The sequence below is a fragment of the Pavona decussata genome, unplaced genomic scaffold, assembly GCF_977016875.1.
Source record: "Pavona decussata unplaced genomic scaffold, jaPavDecu1.1 SCAFFOLD_27, whole genome shotgun sequence".
Taxonomy (NCBI): domain Eukaryota; kingdom Metazoa; phylum Cnidaria; class Anthozoa; order Scleractinia; family Agariciidae; genus Pavona; species Pavona decussata.
In genome coordinates this window covers 2,143,281-2,164,863 of record NW_028145450.1, presented here as the reverse complement: position 1 = coordinate 2,164,863, position 21,583 = coordinate 2,143,281, and the positions used below count along the sequence as shown (strand labels likewise).

The window sequence follows — 21,583 nt, the reverse complement described above, 5'->3', positions numbered from 1 at the left end:
GTTGCCCTGTTCACTCGCGTGACAAAAATTGCGTAGGTCTGGGACTACTCGCCTTTCAAGATGCCAGAGTGATCTTGTCCTGTATTTTTGTCGGTGATTTAGGGCATATAATTACATAAAATGTCTTCCGATGTTAAACTGTCATCTTCAGAAGATTCTTGCTCGGTACAGGAACAGGTAAGATGGTCATATTTTAACGGCAATTGAAGAAGCCGGGTTTTTCTTTCATAGACGGTAAGTCAAACTTGGCCCTAATTCATGGAACTTAAATGCTTACTGTGATATTAATAAAATTAAAAGATATACAAAATCCCACCCAAAGCAAAGATAGCCTGACCACTACTGGACTTTATCTTGGCTTTGATTCCGATTAAGGCATGAAAAGCAATGAAAGGAATATATGTACTACATGTTATAGTTTCACATCTAATCCCTTGACTGTAAGCTTATAGGTGGTTTGCATTGCCGCCGTCTTGGTGGACAAAACAAAAGAAAATTTGTTCACAAAGTTTGCATAAAAATGGCAGTGAACTCCCCGAGGAGAAAAATCTTATTGTTCCTGTCCACCAACATGGCTGCCATGACGTCACATGCAAACCATCAATATAGTATAATTAAATTTTATAACTGCCATGCTATTCCTCAGATTTTACTGGAACCCTACAGCTATATTTTGCAAGTTCCAGGGAAGCAAGTCAGAGAGAAGCTTATCCATGTGAGTCTGTTTAAAATTAGTACAAAAGTCTTACCAAATTAAATTACTCATTTGAACGTACAAAACCCTTTTTTTTAATAATTGTTGTTCTTGGGAAGCATTTTGAATTATTTAAATAACAAGAATCCCCTTAAATTTATAGTGATAAATTACTGCTTCATTCATGTATAGGGTGTAATATAGTTACCCGAATTCAATCATGAATACATACACGTATAATCAAATACATACATGTATATACATTCATATGTAAAGGCCTGTTTAAATGGTTTCAACATTTGCTTCAACATGCATTTCACTCTTTGTTGAACCAAATGTCAGGGGCATTTGAACACTGGTCGTTCATCATGGATTTCTGAAGTAAAACAATGAAGCCGTTTACGGGACAGCCAATCAATTTTTTTTTTCGAATTCTCCAGAGTCTCTCCTTGCGACCAACCACTGGCCAAAAAGCCTGAGGACTCTGAGATGGGATTGCACTTAAATTGGCGTGAAGTTGTAATGTCATGTTCTCCTACTTTCAGGCTTTTAATTTTTGGTTGAGGATCCCCGAAGACAAGCTAAATGTGATTGCTGAAGTGGTAAAGATGTTACACAATTCTAGCTTGCTGTGAGTATTTTGTATGATTTAAGATAGAAGTCAGTAATAAAAAATATTTTAATGCATTAAAATCTAGGTGCTTATAGCCTGCGTAGCAGTCGTTTCTGTTTCCTTCAAGCTAAGCGGGATAAGCGCGCGAGGGCATTGGGTAAAAAGGAGCAAAAAAGTAGGAGCGGAGGAAGGAAAGGAAATGCCTGCCGCTGAGCCCAGACATTTTACCGAACGCTTCCCTCCCTTGGGGCCTACACTGTCACGTCAATTGTCACATGAGAACCTGGTAAATCTTAGCGAAAACAGAATCGCGGCGGGCAACTTGTATACTTCAAGTTGCACTATTTTAGGAGATTTATTTCTCAAACAAAGCGTAGATAAAATTACCCAAGACAAATTTTACCTATGTTTTAGAATATCAACTCATTTGCTTACAGCTTGAATTTCAGACAGATTGAGCTTGTCCCACATGGCTAAAATACTTCCTCGCATTTTCAGGATAAATTTGTATTTCGTGTAGCGTGAAACACAAAGTCGTTCTACCCAGCGAAAGTAGTTTAGCCGTTTCTAAAGCAAAGCAAACTCGAAATCGAAAGGACACTCGAGAGAGTTCTTTTCCGTCTCGGCCATATTTTCATCTTTGATAAATGGTTAACCAGATGTCGTTTTGGTCTATGAGTTTGATTGACAGACGATTGGCCAATGGTAATACATCATTGCCTCCCGTTCGCTGACGAACGGCGTTCGGTAAAATGTCTGGGCTCAGCAGCAGGCGTTTCCTTTCCTTTCCCGCCCCTCCCCTCCCCTCCTACTTTTTTGCTCCTTTTTGCCCAATGCCCTCGCGCGCTTATCCCGCTTGGCTTGAAGGAAACGGAAACGACTGCTACGTAGGCTAGGTGCTTAAAGTTCTCATTTGATGTACATAGATCTATATACAGGGCTTCTGATAGGGTGCGGAAAAAAATCGGAAATTATGCGGCACTTTCAAGTCTCATTATGCGGCAAGAAAGGTCTATTATGCGGCAAATTATGCGATTTTATTTTAGCTAATTTACCCTTGTTTTATTAGGTCTAAGAGAAGCACAATCCATTTTTTGCTGTCCAAAAAGCAATTAGAGCACGGAGAAATGAAGAAACAGCTGAAATAAATCATTTGTTGCCTCATTTCAAATTATTGAAAATCAGATATTGCTTATTTGGTCAAGTCAGCGTTTGTTGCTTCCCACCCGCATTTTTTTTCGCGTCCCGCTTGTGTGACTCAGCTTCAATGTGCTTGACAACCACAAACTTTCGAAGATGATCAACCACTATGTTGCACGAAGAGCAAAACATCTAGGAAGATCGAAGGAGACACTGCTTGCAGGGTAAACAACAGACCATCGTCAACATGAAATGTTCCTTCGGGTACTTTCTTGCCCTGTCTTTTGCCAAAATATTTACAGGAAGATGCGATCTTTTTTTCTCCTGCGAAGAAGCACTCGGCATTTTAACAACAAACTTATCCATAATGAGGATGTTTGTTTTGAACAATTAAAACAAAATAACTACATATTGCAAGCGACTATCAAGCAGTTTTCACGCCAATGCCTACATCGCAAGTTTGAAGGGATCAAATGACATCTTAAAAATATATTCAATGATTGTGATTGGTGTATTTACATAAAAGGATTGTTTATTGTGGGCCAATGATCACTTGTTTAATATTGAAAACCAGCACCAGGTCCATAGAACGCCTGTTTGTTCGCTTAATCAACAAACGAACGCTTCCAGGTGATTTTTGACGCCTTTTTAAAGAGGAAAAACTCCTTGAGATAATGCTTAAATTATCGCAGAACTTAACATGAAGCGAGTTTTTGCTCTTTTTTTTACAGAATTGTGCGATTTTGTACAAATTCTGTGATTTTTCATGAATTATGCGATTTGTTGCGATTTTCGGTCAATTATGCGAAATTGCAACATCGCATAATATCAGAAGCCCTGTATATACAATGTACTTGTTGTTAAGCACTTTCCTTAAATGCCTGTATGTGTAACATGATTGCATTTGTTATATTTTTGTGTTGTTACCAAATTTTGTAGAATTGATGACATAGAAGACAATTCAAAGTTACGAAGAGGAATTCCTGGTAATAATAAAAATAATTAAAGCAAACAGTTAGAATTTCTAGTTCTCTTGGAAAAGGATGATAAGCCATACTGGTCCTGTCTCACAACACTTGTTCCTAATAATCTATACTGTATGGGATGTTAATTACAACCCACACGCTGTGTTCAAAAAGAATAGGGGACATTGTTCCCTGTGGGGTGTGGTCTATCTCTATCTCTACAGTGATTTCTTCCATTTTTCACATTCATGCATGGGCTGGGTGAGTGGGTGAGATCAATAGGGAGCTTAAGCACAGACGGTCATGAGCCACGGACGGCAACTGGAAGTCAAAAGTCTCCTTTTGGCCAGGCTTTGCTCCTTACCAAAGACAGGAAAAGCTCTTGTTAATGACTGTGGCTTGATGTTATGAATATGATGATATGAAAACGCTCAAAAAGGGAAAAAATCAATTTCCAGTCGCTGTCTGTGGCTCAAAAACATCTGTGTTTAAGTTCTCTAATCTGTGAACTGTTAGCGGATGCCAGTGGCACCTTTACATGCTGGCATCCTATTTCACTCTACAGTTAACAGATTAGGCTTGTAAACTGCCATGAGACTATGCGGTATGTGCATTATATTATAAATACCAATACCATACCCATTACCATCATAAGATGTCGCAATTAACAATTTTATGTAGATGTACATGTCAATACATTCATGTATTTTTGTAAGATTTAAAATGTCCTGAAATTCCTGTGTGCAAAGTGGCAATGATTCTAATTTTGTTGTTGCTGTTGTTGTTGTCTTTTTAGTTGCTCATCAAATCTATGGAGTAGCACACACCATCAACAGTGCAAACTATGTGTATTTTAAGGCTCTGCAAAAAGTATTATCCCTGAATCATCAAGATTGTATAAACATATTTACAGGTATGGGTTACTTTAATAAAGTAACATTTTTTTTTTTTGCAGACTACTTGTGAGTCTAGGATTACCTTTACAGTCAATCCACGTCACACGTGACCAGTTTTTCCAAGAATGAAATGAACATTTGAATTTTTCTTTGTAATGTCCGGCATTTGAATAGAATGTTAAACATTTCTCTGGAAAGCTTTCCCAAAAAGACGCATTAACTGAAAAAAAGATTCAAAATACTTGGGAGACAATTTTTATTCTTGAAATACTTAATGCTGTAATGTAAATAACATCCATAGCTTTAGACCGTTAATAAACTAGGGAAATTTCTACAAGAACTCTGAAATCTCGCCGGTGATGTTCAAAACTGACATGTAAATTTCAAAACTTGGTTCAAATTTCAAGAAAACCGGTCACATGTGACGTGGATTGACTGTATATTGGATGACATATTCTGTTTGTCATGAGAACAGGGTCTTGGTAGAGAGTAGGTAAAGTCTGATCCATGGCTGAACCACAGGTGTCCCACATGATCAGCTTCTGTAGCATGAAGCAAGTAGGGGTGTTACTAAACTACTCCCCATAGATAGGATACTAGTCCATCACATGGCTACCCCCAGCAGTATGTTTGCTGGTACCCTTTCATAGGTTTGGGTGTAGAGAGACAACAATAGTTAGAGTAATTAAAAGTACATTGTTCACTACCATCAATCTGAGTGCAGTGGGCCCGACTTAGGAAGCAAAGACATTTGGTTCAGCATGGTCAAAAGATTATGTACCAATGCTATGTTTGGTGGATTTTGATCCATTTTGTCGGGTTTTTGTATTTTTGATGGTCAATTGGTTGTTGCAGTCATTATGATTGACAGCAGTAAAACGTGAAAATCGTTAGTTGGGTTTTGAAGGTAAGAGTTTGCATGTTATTGAAACATGCAGTAAAGTGGAAACTGCAGGAAGGCACAGGCCAGGCCTCCAGCAACTGATTTTAAGATTTGATGTCCAGTGCACTTAATTACTAACAGCACTACTAAAGCCCCGTCTACACGAGCAATTTTTATGTGCCAACTGTATGTGGCAATTTTTATTTGCCCATGTAGATGGCTCAACAAATATTTGTTGTTATTATTTGCACCAGTAATAATTTTGCATAGCAGAAATGTCCATGGAAAGGCAAAAAGCAAGATGGCGCCATGCTGGATGCGCAAATGGTAGGGACTGTAGGGACTGGGTTCTACAGATGACGTTGAAAAAATTGTCACATTTTACGTGGCATCTCGTCTACACGGACAATTTTTTTATGTGGCTTTTTTTTATTTGCCACATAAAAACTAACACGCCAGCTTTTCAGCAAATGCAGTTGTCATTTACAAGGGCAAATAAAAATTGCTACATAAAAATTGCTCGTGTAAACGGGGCTTAATACTGTGTTTCCGGGAGAAGAAGGGTTATTAATAACTATCTCTGATGGGAACCTACCCCCTCGGTCCCCACTCCTCCAAAGATTCTAAAGGAGGCATGGAAATAACAATTTGTAAATGTAATTTATTTAACCACGAAGCACCAAAGAGTTCTAGGAACTCGTTCAAAGGTGTCCGTGCATTCCTGGTCAAATTTGAATTGGGGAATGTTGGGGTTTTTTTATGGTGGGAGGAAAATCGGAGAACCCGGAGAAAAACCCTCGGACCAAGGACAAAAGCCAACAACAAACTCAACCCACATATGACATACTCCAAGTACGGGAATCGAACCCGGGCCATATTGGTGGGAGGCAAGTGCGCTCACCACTGCGCCATCCCTGCTCCCTTGATTGCCAAAAGTAAGAAAGTCTTTTTTTTTTGTTTTTTTTTTGTCATGTTGCATTATATAGAGGAACTGTTAGAGCTTCACAGAGGCCAGGGAATGGACATATACTGGAGAGACAGTTACACCTGCCCCGCAGAAGAGGAGTACAGAGAGATGGTTCGGAGAAGTATGCAGTAGGTCCTTTGCTGTAGGAGGTCTCTAGGTCTTTAGAACCCATGTGGTCTGCAACAGTTACAAGGATAGCAAGACTACCAATTTGTGGGCCCCATGTCATTTAATTCTCTATAAATGGTTTGAATCCAGGAGTCATGTCATAAGTACGTAAATTATGATCGTCCGGGTGAGTGTAGTCCTCAGAAGGACTGTTTGAGGTGACATTAAGTTTAAGTTTATTAAAACTCTCTCTGGCAGTTGAAAAGAACTGAATTAACGAGCTATAAATTTACAAGAGATAATGAAATAAATAAACTAATCTAATAATACTAACAACTAACTAATTGAAATATTTAAATGTAAAAAAATCCTCCGTTCTCCGGGTTCTACGATTAATTAAGTTTTTGAACAAGTAAAATTGCTGCGGGGTTGTCCTTAAATCATAATGACAGCTATTAACAACGGGTTTCGGTAGTAAGTGGGCCAGGGGGTGATCACTTTGCTTTATTTCATCCATATACTTAAAACACAAGTACTCTCTCCTATTCGCCAGTGTTGTTAATTGAGCGAGCTGGAGGGCCTCCATGTACATGTAAGTCTCAGCCTCTGGGAAAATTATTTTAAGCACTCTTTTTTGGACTGTATCGATTACATCAGAGAGGTAACCCGGAATAGACTGCCACACTGGCACTGCATATTCCAGGACTGGTCTCACTGTGGTTAAATATACCTTTCAGGATGTTGGTATGATTAACACCCGCTCTACGCAATACCCTTAGGAATACAGTTTCTTACAAGCCTTCTTAAAAATGTATTGACTGACTTTTCGACAACCTGAGTGGAAGTCATCTTCACTTGACTCTGATGATGAGTCTTCCCCCTGGTGAAAATCTTTTTAAGATCCTTGAGGATCTTTAAAGATCTTTAAAGATCCACATGAGGATCTTTTGGAGGATCTTTAAGGATCTTGATTCATATCCTCAAAGATCTTGCAGGATCTTGTAGCAGGAACCTTAAGGATCCTCACAGGGGCCTGCCAAGATCCTTAAGGTTCTTGTAAGGATCTTTATAAAAATCTGCAAAGATCCTGAAGGATCTTAACGGATCTTTGCAGGGACTTCAAGGTTCTTACAAGATCCTGCAAGATCTTTGAGGATATGAATCAAGATCCTTAAAGACCCTCAAAAAGATTCACAAAAGATCCTTATGTGGATCTTTAAAGATCCTCAAGGATCTTAATGGATCTTTGCAGGTACCTGAAGGATCTTTCTGGGAACTGAAGGATCTTAACAGGGCATTAGCAGGATTCTTCATGGTCCTTGTAGTAGGATCCTGAAAGGGACCTGATGGATCCTTTCAGGGTCCTGCTAAGATCCTTCAGGTTCAGGTTCTCTTAGGATCATGAAAAAACCTAAAAAGATCCTGAAGGATCTTAAAGGTTCTTTGCAGGGACCTTAAGGATCTTGACAGGGGCTTTGCAGGATTCTTCGTGGTCCTTGTAGGAGCCTTGCTGGGACCTGATGGATCGTTATAGGGTTCTGCTAAGATCCTTCATGTTCTTGACTTTTAATTTTCATGCACAAAATAAGTATCCTATTTAACAAGCAGTAAATTTTATGCCAAATGTATTTTATTTGTCAGATTATTCTCATCTTTTTACAAATAGATCTTTGATGTTTTACACTTGCAAAAATCTCATTGTCTAAAATCATCAATCCCTTACCATGAAACACAACAGTTAATACAATATGTAAAAATCTAAAAAAAGGTAAACATGTCTTACTAAGCTAACTTGTTTTTTCTTCTTATTTCTTCCTTTTGTGTGAGCCCTTTGTTTTCATGAAAATGAGGCCACTTACATGCAGAAAGACATGAAAAAATTACTACAAATAAAGGATGAGAAATACAGAGACCATTAATTATGTTTTTTTCAAGCTGTAGCACAACATTGTAAGTTATGACTTGAAAGCTGAAAGACATTGTTATACCTACATGTATTGCAACCGGTGTTGCAAGTTGCAGAAACGTGCTGTACAAAAGTTGAACTACATTGTAATGTCTACTTCAATGTGCAATGTTATCACAACTTGCAACAGGGTGGTAACATCCACAACAACACTTTTACATGGTTGGATGACAAGTTAAAAGAAAATGTTGCATACAGTGCCTAGTACAATGTCAGCTATCAAAATAATACGCTTCAATAAATTTGTAACAGTTATGTATTTATGAAAAAAACTCGTCTTTTAGCCACAAGTCTCACTCTCAGGCAAAGGCATAATGAAGACTCATCTGGTTTTGAACTGTTACATTGAAAATTAAAAGAAATCATTCACTCGACTAAATATGAATTTTGACAAAATTGAAAATATGTCAAGTTTACATGCACATTCTCCTTTAAAGTAACACTCTGTGCAGCTCCATTTTAAAGCACAGATAATTGGCATTCTCATTGCACATTATAAAACCAAAACCATGAAAATTTCAGTATTTTTTCATGGTAAATCCATAGCATTTCCAACACTTTTTGAGGTAATATATCAAACACGAGGAAGAGTGTTTCCTCCGATTTCCAAACACCAAGAAGTAGGTTGGAAAAGCGAGGCACAGCCGAGTTTTTTTAACCAACTTCGAGGTGTTTGGAAATAGGAGGAAACACTCTTTCGAGTGTTTGATATAGCTTCTCAAGCTATTGATAATTCGAAGCAAAAGTTCCCAAAATTTTATGATAATTTACATCACATTTCCAAACCTCCTTCACGGTAGTGATTTCCTTTGTTTTCTCTTCGTGAATTATTAATGAGTTTGAGAAGGGATTTTCAAGGTCAAGAGTAAAGACATTTTTATGGCATTTTTTAACCATGAAGTTGCCATGGAAAGAGCATAAAAAATCCATGAAAATAATGTGAAAAACAGCATGGCCCATGAAATTTCCTGCATCATGTATCAGACTATGAAAAACTCATGAAAAGTCCCTTTAGGACGGTGCCTACTTTTATTACTGCACATACGTTCTGCGCATCTCGAGATTCCTATGGGTGGTGCCTACTAATACAGGGGTATTTTTGCGTAGTTTAAAACTGTGCAGAGAAAGCAGAAATTAGCAAGTGTTCTTTGCATCCAAAAAGAAAATTTGGGGTAACCATGCATTTTTCAGAGATAATAAAGCTTCAATTTGGAGTAAAATGCCATACATGGCTTTGTATTTCACTGCTGCCTTAGAATAAGAAAGAGTAATTGTTGCTGAATTATCTCTAAAAAAATGCATGGTTATCCCCAATTTTCTTTTTGGATTCCAATAGCCCTTGATAAGATCTGCTATATATATAACTATATATCTGGATGGTTAATAACATGCATTACACACAATATAAATTTGTCATTCACAGACCGTATTCCACAGCCAGAGCTACAAACAAGTAACAGCAAAAAACAATTTCACAGTAAACTTCTCAGGAAAGAAACATTCAGAAAATGGCTTTGTCTTGAATTATGTAAAGGTTCAGGGGAAGTGCTAAATAAAAAAGAAAAATGATTGGATATTTCGTAAAAAAAATATTGATTGTACCCTTGCTGTTTTCAACTACATGTATATGATATCAAGGAATGACCAATACTCCATTATGCAAGTTACAAAAGTTTATTTGGTAATAATTATTGTTTCTCAGTAGGAGTAGCAGAAGTCATGATTTGCAAAAAATCAAATCAGTTAAAATAGAGTCCAACTGTCATAAGTGACTTAGCTTATTAAGCAGGATTTGCTGACTTGACTCAGAAGCTGCACGATTGAGTATCAGCCTTGACAACATTATTGAGCTGAAAATCTGCAGTACAACAGAAAAAAGTGCATTTTAAGTCAGTTCTTCTGAGTGACCAGTGGTCACTCAGTGATCACTGTGACAGTGATCTGGGCTGTGCCAAGTATACGCTTTTAGACACATGTTTCAGTGAGCTTCTCATCAGTAACAACCTTGTTGATTTCTGAGTAAAACCAACCTTTAACTCATGGTGGTACAGAAAATATAAGCTTATACACTCCATGAAGTTGATCATGAACTCCAGATCTTCATGCAACGTCAATCAAACCAAGATCACTAAGTCTTCAGCTTATACCAAGACATGACAACAACCTGGCTACAAATTACTCTGTAAAAACGTTTGCAAAGGCTTTGCATGTATAAGAAAAATAAATAGGGAATGTTTATCTCAGCAATCTCGAATTTGCAGTTAAGCTCAGATAAGATTCAAGAAGCACATGCATTCGAAATTCCCATAGAAGATCTATAAAATCACACATTTTCATGCAGTCTTTTTAATCAAAATTATTGATTTCAAAGCTTACCTCATGCTAAAAGTAGTTATCCACATTTTTTTGCTTGAACCCAACATTTTGAAGCTTAACAGAGGTAAAAATCCACGGGAAATGTCTCCTGTTTTCTTGAATATTCCGCCTAAATCGAAAATGAAACGGCCTTTTCCGCGAGCCTGCAGTGGCATATCTGCTGACCAAAATGGCCTTGTTCGTGCCCAGTCTACCCAGTCTGAATGAAATCCAAGATGGCTGCCGGTGTTGCTGTGACCCCACGTTTTCTTGCTCATTTTAAAAGCTAGCACTGTGCATGAAAGTTGTAGGAATTATGATTGAAAGCATTGTTGTTCTTTTTGGCATCAAATGGAGTCGAAATCCATTGAAGAAGGTCTGAATGTAATATTGTTTTCACAAATGCATTTCAGTGACGTGTACTACATGTATAAAGTCAAGTTTAATATAAGCTTCATTTTTTTTTAAAGCTTTTCCTGGAAAGCAGGCCGGTTACAAATACTAATATCAGTTGCTCATCTTGGTTTTATGTGTTTATTTGCCCAATTAATATAACAAAAATAAAGCTCAATCTTGTGGTATAGAAAATAAGTACATCCTTGCTCTTTCTTCCAAACCATTTGTTATTATTGCATACATAAGCTTAAAGTTTATAAGTTCATTGCAAAGAAGTACCTGGTATATGTAATAGTTAGATTCAGCAAAAAAGTGTACATGCAATAAGTATACATCATGCATTTGTCTTTTTTATATGGCTCAACATTGACGGTGTATACATCAACAATGATGAATACAAATAGTAACTTCACCTTAGATTAGGAAGATGAAGTTTCCCTTGGTGTATGCAAAATATGTACATACAACATGTGATACAGACAATCTAACTGGCCATTGCCTATCCTATTTGTAGAAAAAATATAAATAAAACAGTGTATTACTATGTTATGGAGCAATAGTGATATAGGATTACAGGCTGTTTTACAGGCTACTTTTCAGTTTGTTATGAGAAAATAGTAATAAAATACAACACCTTGTTCTATCTTGCTCTAAAAGAGGCTTAAAATAAAAATAAAACACAAATAAAATAGACTCCCTATTTTTTCCCTATCAGGTAAAATAGGAATATAACTCATGCATTGATATGGCTAACATCAGTTGTTACCTGAAAATTCCACAGTATTGGCCCATTGCAGCTCCAAAAATCACAAAAATTAATATTGAATCGACTGATCACAATCTAATGTTGTAAAGTTTCGTTCTTTAGCTTCTTGTGTTGTCAAAGTCGAAGAAAGAGATTTTCAGTCATTGCTTGTCTTCAAGTACATTTTGTGAAAACATTTGTAGACCCAGGGAATCTTGTTTTGTTGAGATTTTATGTGACTGATCACTTTCTTTGCAAGAAAAAAATATTTAGTTCTGTTGCCTTTGAGGTGAGGTTTATAACTGCATTGCCATGTGACTGTGTATGGTTTATGCATGATTGAAAGGTGATTTCCTCCACAACTGCAAAATTGGTGCAATTAGCCTGTTTGGTTCCAAAGCAACCCCAATTAGTTTTAGTGAATTGTTTATTATCCTATATTTTGATTAATCACAAGACCATGATTTGCAAAGTTCTCTCTAACAACCTGATAAGATTCTCATTACAAGTTTGTCTAAAGATCCTTGTACCATCATTATAATAAGGATCCTGACAAAAATCATTGAAAGGATCCTCAAAAATCTTTCTAAGATCCTCTTTGTCTCCTTAAAAGGATCTTCTTTAAATCCTTCTAAGATTCTCATCAGATCCATGATGACTGTTAAGGATTTTGGGAAAGTTCTTTGAAAGAGATAAAATAGGATCCCTTTAAGATCCTTGTAAGATCCTCATCAAACCCTCGAAGATTCCTAAGGATCCTGACAAAGATCTTTCAAGGATCCCTGATAGGATCCTTTGAAGATCATTGTAAGATCCTCATCAGATCCTTAAGGATCCTGACAAAGATCTTTTATAGGATCCTTCTAAGATCTTTTTAAGAACCTCGTAAGACCCTTCAGGATCCTAAAGGATCCTAACAAAGATCTTTGGAAGATCCTTGAACAGTTCTTACCAAGAACCTTGTAAGATCCTCATCATATCCTTGAGGATCCTTAAGGATCCTGACAAAGATCTTTTATAGGATCCTTCTAAGATCTTTTTAAGAACCTTGTAAGACCCTTGAGGATCCTTAAGGATCCTGACAAAGATCTTTGGAAGATCCTTGAACAGTTCTTACCAAGAACCTTGTAAGATCCTCAACATATCCTTGAGGATCCTTGAGGATCCTGACAAAGATCTTTTATAGGATCCTTCTAAGATCTTTTTAAGACCCTTGTAAGACCCTTGAGGATCCTTATGGATCCTGATAAAGATCTTTGGAAGATCCTTCAACAGTTCTTTACAAGAACCTTGTAAGATCCTCATCATATCCTTGAGGATCCTTAAGGATCCTGACAAAGATCTTTGACAGGATCCTTTAAAGGATCTTTTTCAAGATCCTGTAGGATCCTAATGAAATCTCTGAGGATCCTGCAGGATCTTTTAGAAGATCTTTGAAAGGATCCTCATCAGGATCTTCAAGAGATCTTTATAGGATCCTCAAGAAATCCTCTAGGATCTGCGAGGATCTTTAAAAGATCCTTGTCTTCAAGGATCTTTAGAAGATCTTTGCAGATCTTTGCAGATCTTGGAGGATCTTTGAAGATCTTTGAAGATCCTCCAAAGATTTTCACCAGGGCCACTCAGGTTGTCAAAATGTCAGTCAATGTCACCTCAAACAGTACTTCTCAGGACTGCACTCACCTGGACGATCATAATTTACATACTTATTTAAGTTTCTGTTATTCAAAGAGCTGCATGTATTTCACAAATCTTGCTTCTGTCAAGTCACGCTATAATAGATACCTTCAGGACCATGATGCAGTGTCTGTAAATTTTAGAGAGTCAAAAATAACAGATAAGGTAATTTTTCAATAATCCTCTTTTAGCCCACTGAAGGTACTGTGCCTGTGACAGTGGTGATGTCATATATTAACTACGGTTAATATGAATCTTTTATCGTTAGAAACTGGTGGACTTTTCCGGTTGGCAGTTAAGTTGATGCAGACGTTCAGTGCAAACAAAAGGTGACACAGTTTTACTGACAGCAATTAACAATTCAAAAAGTTAAAAAAAAATCAAGAATTGATGGGTATTTATATACAGTTTGTAAATAAAATAAATAAAATTTTATCTTTTGGATAAATCACTAGTGTAAAGACTTGAGAGCCAGCTTACTTAGTTTTGACATTGATTGTGCCGTCCATGTTAACCTGTTCTGGGTTGTTCAAAGCCCAATTATATTAAGCTAATCGTGGATTAACGTGAACTTTGATTCAAGTGTAATTGATAAAGATTCTTCCATTAGCACAATATATTTGTCCCTCCGTTTGAGTTAGACGTTTCTTTAGCTTAAAATGATAACTTGAAAAAGCGAATTCTTAGGCTGCAAATGCTCTGATGCCTCAGTGAATGATAATGGCATGAGCCAATTCTAGTGCTTAAGATTACATGCTTGGTATGAAGCAATACTTAGTGATTTTGCTCCACGTAGCGGAATTTTATTGGATTGCTATAATCTTATGGCTTACATGCTTTGTTGCTCAATCGCTATAAAAAATAGACTCTGTACCTGTGCCTGAACCCAACTGTGAAACTAATGAGGGGTTGCCATGTCTAGATTCATATTATTAGTATTAGAGTGCAACAAACTCAAGCGGGGACACCCAACATTGATGAGCCAATCACAGGTCACGTTTACAACAAAGGAGTCTGGCTCCAGTAGCTTGTAAACCAATCAAAACCGAGAACTTTTCTTTAAATTTCAAAGTGTCGGTTTTTTCGGTGGCCCCGGTTGAGTTCGTTTCACTGTAATATTCAACATTAATTTAAAATCAGCTTTAATTCAAAAACATTTTTTTTTAACATTTTAATAACCAAGATGAAAACCTTGTTAGCTTTTAATGGGGGATAAGGGCTAATCAAGGATTTCAAACAACCAAGCCCTACGTGCATACTCTATCCACTTACCCTGCGTTTTTGGTTTTCCAAAATTCCTCAATCATTTCGTCTTCTATTTCTGTTTGTTTTCCTTTGTTGCCATTCTCATTTTGCTCATAATCGTAGAATAATGTACTTTATTTTTCTATTTACACCAGTGACTTTGTTCCTTTGCTGAATACCCTGGCAATGTTTTTCCAAATTAGGGATGACTATGCCAATCTGCTATCAGAAGAGGTGAGGCACATGATTCTAAATCTGCGCTGATGGGTTGCACGCAGCCGTAAAATATAATGATAACAATACTGTATAATATTACTGTAATATTTTAATATTACAATATTTAATATTTTACAATATTTAATACAATATTTAATATTTTAATATTACTATTTTGACAGTTTAAAAACTGTCAAAATAGTGGGCATTCTTTGAAATCACTGTCATCCATCTTATGAAGGCAAAAAACAGCTGTGATTAAAACGGTGAAACAATCCCCAAACGCATAAGAATACACCAGAGGTGAGTCAGTTTGATTCATTTTATTGAATGGAAGTTAAAATTTAGCGTTATTTAAAGTTCAGAATCAACAATATTGTATTCCCCATGCAAAGTCTTATAATGCTTTTAAATTCTCAACGGCTGCCTGTAACCTAATACCGCTTGCATATTGCACATTAATTATTATCTTGTTATCTATTTTAAAATGGTTTTATTCGCCGATCAACTCGAAACTTCAACGTTCCTCCCCCCGGGCAAACCCCGCGCATTTGAACTTTTGAAGATTGGATCGTTCAAATCCCCGCCCCCTTGGGCCAAAATGGTGTTCAAATGCCCTACCTTATCGTCGGATTTGTCTGTCAAATGCCCCTCCTAGAGAACAACGTTTTCGGCTCCTGTCATGAGTTACTACAAAAACCACAACTTTAACATTGAAACTATTAAAAAATGATTGGGAATTGAATTTATTAAGTCGGTTGTTTAACGAGAAATACATAATAACATATTTAAAATGAGTTAGCCGGCTACGTGGACTGTTCGAGTGGCAGGATATTCTGCAATTTAAGCCAAAGCGGTTTTTCATTCGACAGTGTTTATTCTTTCACTATTCACTGCGGGACAAAGCCGCAGCTTGACTCATGGGAATACATATTATGACATAATATGCGATTAGACACAGTCTATATACTGTAAACCTGACACTTCCGGTTCAATTTTCCCCACCCCACCCAGACAAGATCAAATTCCCCACCCCCGGGAAGGCCTTACCCGTCAAATTCCCCACTCCCCGGGCACAGAAAATAGTCAAATCCCCGGGGTTTGCCCCGGGGGGGATGTTGAAGTTTCGATTTGATCGGCGCATTACTTTACCAAAACACGCAGTTGAAAAACACCACTGGAAAGCACTGGAAAGCTAGTAGTGCTTAAATAGTTTTGATGGGTTTCTAGGGTCTTAACATTTTAGTCCGTTGAATCAAAAGGTGAAACAACCTAGTTTGCACAGCATAATAAACACTGGTTACCACTAGGAGGTACTGTTTAATGCCTTTCACTTATCAATGTAAATAATTTGTGGTGTTCATATATACAGAATTTGGGGTTCTTGAAAAAGTGTGAAAGTCTACAAAGTACATGTAGTTTTCCAGACCTGGAAAAAGTATGGAAAAAAAGATAAAGTCTGGAGAAAAAAATGGGAAAAGTTTTTTCAAAGCTGCATCACTAAGTGCTTAATTGCTACATGTAAGTGAATTCGTTTTCTGCCAGTCAAATTTCGTCAAGTTTCCTTTTAGCCAAAATTATTTCAGTTCCAAGAGTGTGATTTGACTGATACCTAGACTTTCAAAAAAGTCCGTCGTCTGATTTATGGCGCGGAACGACGAAGCTCATGAAAAAGCTCGCTGGCCGCTCTCCGAACTCGCGAGGTCGACTTGTAGCAAGTCGAACTGATACCTTGAATCTGGAAAAAGAACCTTCGCAACTAAACTGTTTAAGCTGAGTAAATAACTAGGATGGTCTTTCTCTTACTTAATCTTTCACCCGCAGGTCAAATATATATTACATGTATTCATATTAAGAAAATAATGGTTTGGGAATTAAACATATTGAAAAGATCTTGAATTTTGCATACAGCAATAAAGTATGAACGAACCCTTAAAACAATTACCCACTATTACAGTATCCACAGATAAACCCTTTCACTCCCATGATCTGAATGTTAATTCTCCTGACTGACTGCCATGCATTTATTTTTAAAGTTAGTTCCCAAAATTTGGCGTAATATAGGGCAATATCACTTGATGATTTTCGTGATTGTTATGACCTGTCTGGTTGGCAATGCATTGATAATGTAAAGAGAAATTACAAAATGATCACTTCTGGGAGTGAAAGGGTTAATAAGGTACATGTAGAATGCAGTTTGTATTATAAAATTTATCAGTTTGTCTCTTTCTTTTCACGACAGTACAAGGAAAATAAAAGTTTCTGTGAAGACCTCACGGAGGGAAAGTTTTCCTTTCCTATCATCCACGGGATCAGAAACGACTCAAGAAGCACAAGAATTATGAGTATCCTTTGTACACCGAACTTTGCATAACTCAAAACAGTATCTAGATACTAGAACTACCAAGGGCTTTTATGTAAGGATAGGGATAACGATAACTTTATTATATCTCATTCAGGATATCTCTAACAAAAAAACGGCTTACAAAGTAACTACAATCACGTTGTAAGAAATAAAAATATATCAGTGTAAGCTTAGAAGATCTAGTAGGCTATAAAAAAAAAACAAAAAACAAAAAACAAGAAAGTGATAGAATTAAAACAAGATATTTTGCCGCATGGCAACATCGCTTTGTCGCTTATTCTTTTAAAAATTTGTTACCATAGTTCCCAGATTCCATTAGGTGAATCAGGTTTAGATAACTCAAAATGATCAAGACCGGCCTTAAAGGCGTTGAAGTAGTATGTTGGCCAAATACATTAGTGCTCATCCACGATGCCGAAAAACAGACAAAACTGTTACTTTATCCAATACTGTAACTCCTTAATTGTTTTATCGTCATCGTCATCGTCATTGTCACCGTCACCGTCACCGTCACCGTCACCGTCACCGTCACCGTCATCGTCATCGTCATCGTCATCGTCATCGTCATCATCATCATCATCATCATCATCATCATCATCATCATCATCATCATTATTATCTCCTAATCATATTATTATTATTATTATTATTATTATTATTATTACTATCCGTTCATTTTCACGTATACCCTTACCTGCTCGATTATCATCCTTGATGTGCCATCAGCAGCCAGTCACATAAGTTGTTTATACATTAGCCTACGTGTAGCCGTACCCACCCCCCGAAGAAAAACGGGGGGTGGGTACGTTGTTTGGGGGTGGGTGGGTAAGTTGTGTTTAACCTTAACATTTCTTTCTTCAGATATTTTAAAACAGAGGACTACTGACATAGATATCAAGAAATACTTTGTGGATTACTTAGAACAGGTATAGTCGATCGCTGTGACACCATTTAAACTGAACAACAGATTACGGAGTCGTTCGTTCTCAAATAATGAATAAATATTGTTTCTGCGAAGTGGCTCTCTTTTTTTATGATCACACGTCAGAATCGAGAATTACGAACAGTCAATAGCACCGTAATAAAATTATTATTTCAAGGATAAGCATAGATGGGTAAGGATGGCGCAGTGGTGAGAGTACTCGCCTCCCGGAGCCAATGTCCGGACGAATTGGAATTTAGAAATGTTGGTTTTTGAGGAGAGGGGTAAACCAGGGTTCCCGGAGAAAAACCTCGCGGAGCAAGGATGAAAACCAACAATAAACACAACCCACATTTGATGCCGAGTCCGGGAATCGAACCCGGGCTTCGTTGGTGGGAGGCGAGTGCTCTCACCACTAAACCGTCCCTGCTCCCCTTATTATTATTACTTGTATTATTTTATCATGTGGTCATTGGGCTGTAGTTAGGGTTGTCCACACTATGCCCGCATAATTTTCAGCATAATGGTGAGGCAAAAGAATCAAACATTTTGCTGGAATAATGGTGCAAAGTTTCTTCGACCCTTTGTGTTTTATAAAACTTTGCCAAAACCATAGAATTCTCAGACAACACGTCGGCCCAGGTATCACATTTTAAGACCACGCCTTGGTTACAAATGATCAAAAACATAGCTTCCAGTCTTACAACATTGTCGGCTGCCTCCGCGGATGAGTCATCTCAACAATCGAGCGAGGAATCAGAAAAAAGAACAGTTTTATGGAGCATAATAGAGACGCCATTTGAGCATAATAGTGACATTTGTTGAGCATAAAGAATAAGCATAATAGTGTGAAACATTGAGCATAATGTAGACAATCCCAGCTGCAGTTGTGTAATGTTTAAAACACGCGCTGCGATTTTTTTTAAATGCTTCAACAACATTCCTGGAAAAGCGTGTATCAAGGAAGTTCATAACAATGATGCTTTTGTGAACGTTGGAAATTAGCATACGCGAAAAACATTAAACACCACATGCTAATAAGGAGGAGGTTTTATCGGGTTTTAAAACCACTGCACGTGATGTTTTATCTACCATTTGATGGGTCAACGTGCTTATGAACTATTGATGAGTTTTTGAAGTTTTGTGTTAGAACCCACACAGTAGCCATAGTCTGAACAACAATTCTTTTTTTGATTTTTGACGTCGCCAGTTTTCGTGTTCACGTTTCGTTTTGTTTCAACAGATTGGCTCATTTGCTTACACAAAAGTCGTTCTGAAAGAACTGGAAGACGAGTAAGTACTGGTGATATATGACGCTACAAAATTTGGTCCATGCGAGAAATAGAAGCACCCACGATGTTTGAGGCGTTTCCCACATCGGCGTTGAAGAGACCCTCGATTTTCGCTGTCCACACTGAAATGACAGCGCTTCGTTTTCAAATCTCTCACTCTGAAAAGAGTTTTGGATGGAAATGGTCAACGTGTTTGATGATTTTGGTGTGGACGTACATCTAAGGCAGTAAAAGCACTTGTTCGAAAGGAATGCGTTTTAATGCAAAAATAGGGAATTTAAGCAGCGACGACCGCAACGGCAACGAAAACGTTACTTGAAAATATAACTTAATTTTATTTGTGCTACTTCGGGATTATTTCAACTCGTTCAACTTCTACAGAGAAGGGCGGACTACCCAGGAATCAAATTGGTAGGAGTGGCGTACAAGTCAAGAAAGAGAATGAAACGTTCGTGTGTTCACGTTCTCCACAAAACCTTGAATTTGGTCATTTCACGTTGTTGTTTTGTAGAGAACGGCGAAGAAATGTGGCGAAATTTAAAACGCACGTGCAGAGCGATTGTTTTTCCGCATTAAACCCATTGCTTGGCGGCGTTGTCGTTGCCGTCCCATTGTCGTTGCTTAAGTTCCCTATTTCATTGGCGTAGACGAGGTGTTAGACTTTCTTTTAAGTCCTTCGCTTTTTCTGGTCTCTCTCGCGCGCTTTCGCTCGCGGTCCGCGCAGCCCGAAGCGATTCCTTTTGGTTTCGTCGCGAGATGCATAATGGTCTTTCTCGCGTGTCCGGCAAAATTTGCTGGTAAATCGATGGAATGGCGAATCCATAGTACATTTGTACCTGTGAAGAAATGGAGCATGGCATGGTAACTCATGACCTATCTGAGTATGCGTCTGATGAAGTTACAGTATCCACTTAACAAATCGACGGCAGCTATACTCTTATAGATCATAAAATGACGTCAAAAATGTTCAAAACTCAAGTGGAACCACGAGCCGCAGGCGAGTGGTTTCACTGTCAAGTTTTGGACATTTTATGGCGTCATTTTATGGTCTATAAGAGTATAGACCATAGAAAACTGCCGTCGATTTGTTTTTTACAATAACATGGAAAAAGTACGAGCGGAATTGGCTATTTTTTCGTTGAGAAAGCGCGCGCGTTACATCTGACGTCATTTTTATTGTCTGTACTCTTATAGACAATAGCTACGAGCCAATCAGCGCACGACAATTTGGACAGTTATTGTAAAATGTGGTTTTAAGAGAGCGTCTCTTAACAGAAGCTGTAGATACGAACTTCCATCGATTTATGAGAACCCTTTCACCAACATACTGCGTCATGTGGCAGAACTGCACCCCCAAGCTTGAGCATTTATTATTTGGTATTAATTTAAGTATTAACCTTTTCTTTTCCTTTGCAGATCTCAAGAACTTATTGCCAATTTAGGTGGAAACCCGCACTTGTCAGCAGTAATCGTCCAATTAGCAAAACTCTATGCTTGAAATTTAAATTTATTGAGACCATTCTTGTTGTTGTTCTTGTGCCTGTTTTCCCGCCAAGATACGAGAGAAACATTAGGAAACATGACTTAGTCGGTATAACTCAAAACAGCAAACTGTCGTGACCTATGTAGATCGTAAATGATATTTAGTTTTTAGCTTTTACAGACAGTATAAAATCCCAATGGTGATCGTAATCTAATTTCTCCACTCAATATCCCTGCGTGATAAAACATTTAGATCACGAGAATAAAATAAATGATCAAACAAAGATGAAGTGTCATGATTTTTTTTAAGAATTCTTCCTCATTAAAGTGTAGTATGACAGAATTTTTATTCGCGTGATCAAACCTTCTCCTTCTCCAAACGGATCCAGCACAATTCTCAACGACATTTTATGCAACAACTTGTCAATGGCAAATCCCTTTTCAGTGAGACGTTTGCAGACTATGATCTTTGTAAAGTAGGCGATCTGTTTGACTCTACAGAGGAACTCATAATTGGAAATCTCTCCTATAGATATCTTTTCAGTTATTTGTTCAGCATAGTGCATTGTCATTATAGCGCTCTAATTGCTAAAAAAAAGTTTTTCGCTATCGCATCGTAGAACTCTAGACCCAAAATTGCTTGAATTTCAATATAC

At 37.6% G+C, this 21,583-nt stretch overlaps 1 protein-coding gene across 1 annotated transcript; it reads left to right on the top strand.

Annotated features, from left to right (window-relative positions):
• Positions 1-56: 56 nt before the first annotated feature.
• LOC146485298 (geranylgeranyl pyrophosphate synthase-like) lies at positions 57-21,211 on the top strand. Its single transcript, XM_085103692.1, has 12 exons — positions 57-177; positions 647-715; positions 1,240-1,325; positions 3,387-3,433; positions 4,209-4,325; positions 6,178-6,279; positions 13,674-13,734; positions 14,806-14,884; positions 17,109-17,211; positions 18,093-18,157; positions 19,397-19,446; positions 20,862-21,211. The coding sequence occupies exons 1-12, from the start codon at positions 121-123 to the stop codon at positions 20,941-20,943; spliced, it is 918 nt and encodes a 305-aa protein (XP_084959818.1). The 5' UTR covers positions 57-120; the 3' UTR covers positions 20,944-21,211.
• The last annotated feature ends 372 nt before the right edge of the window (positions 21,212-21,583 follow it).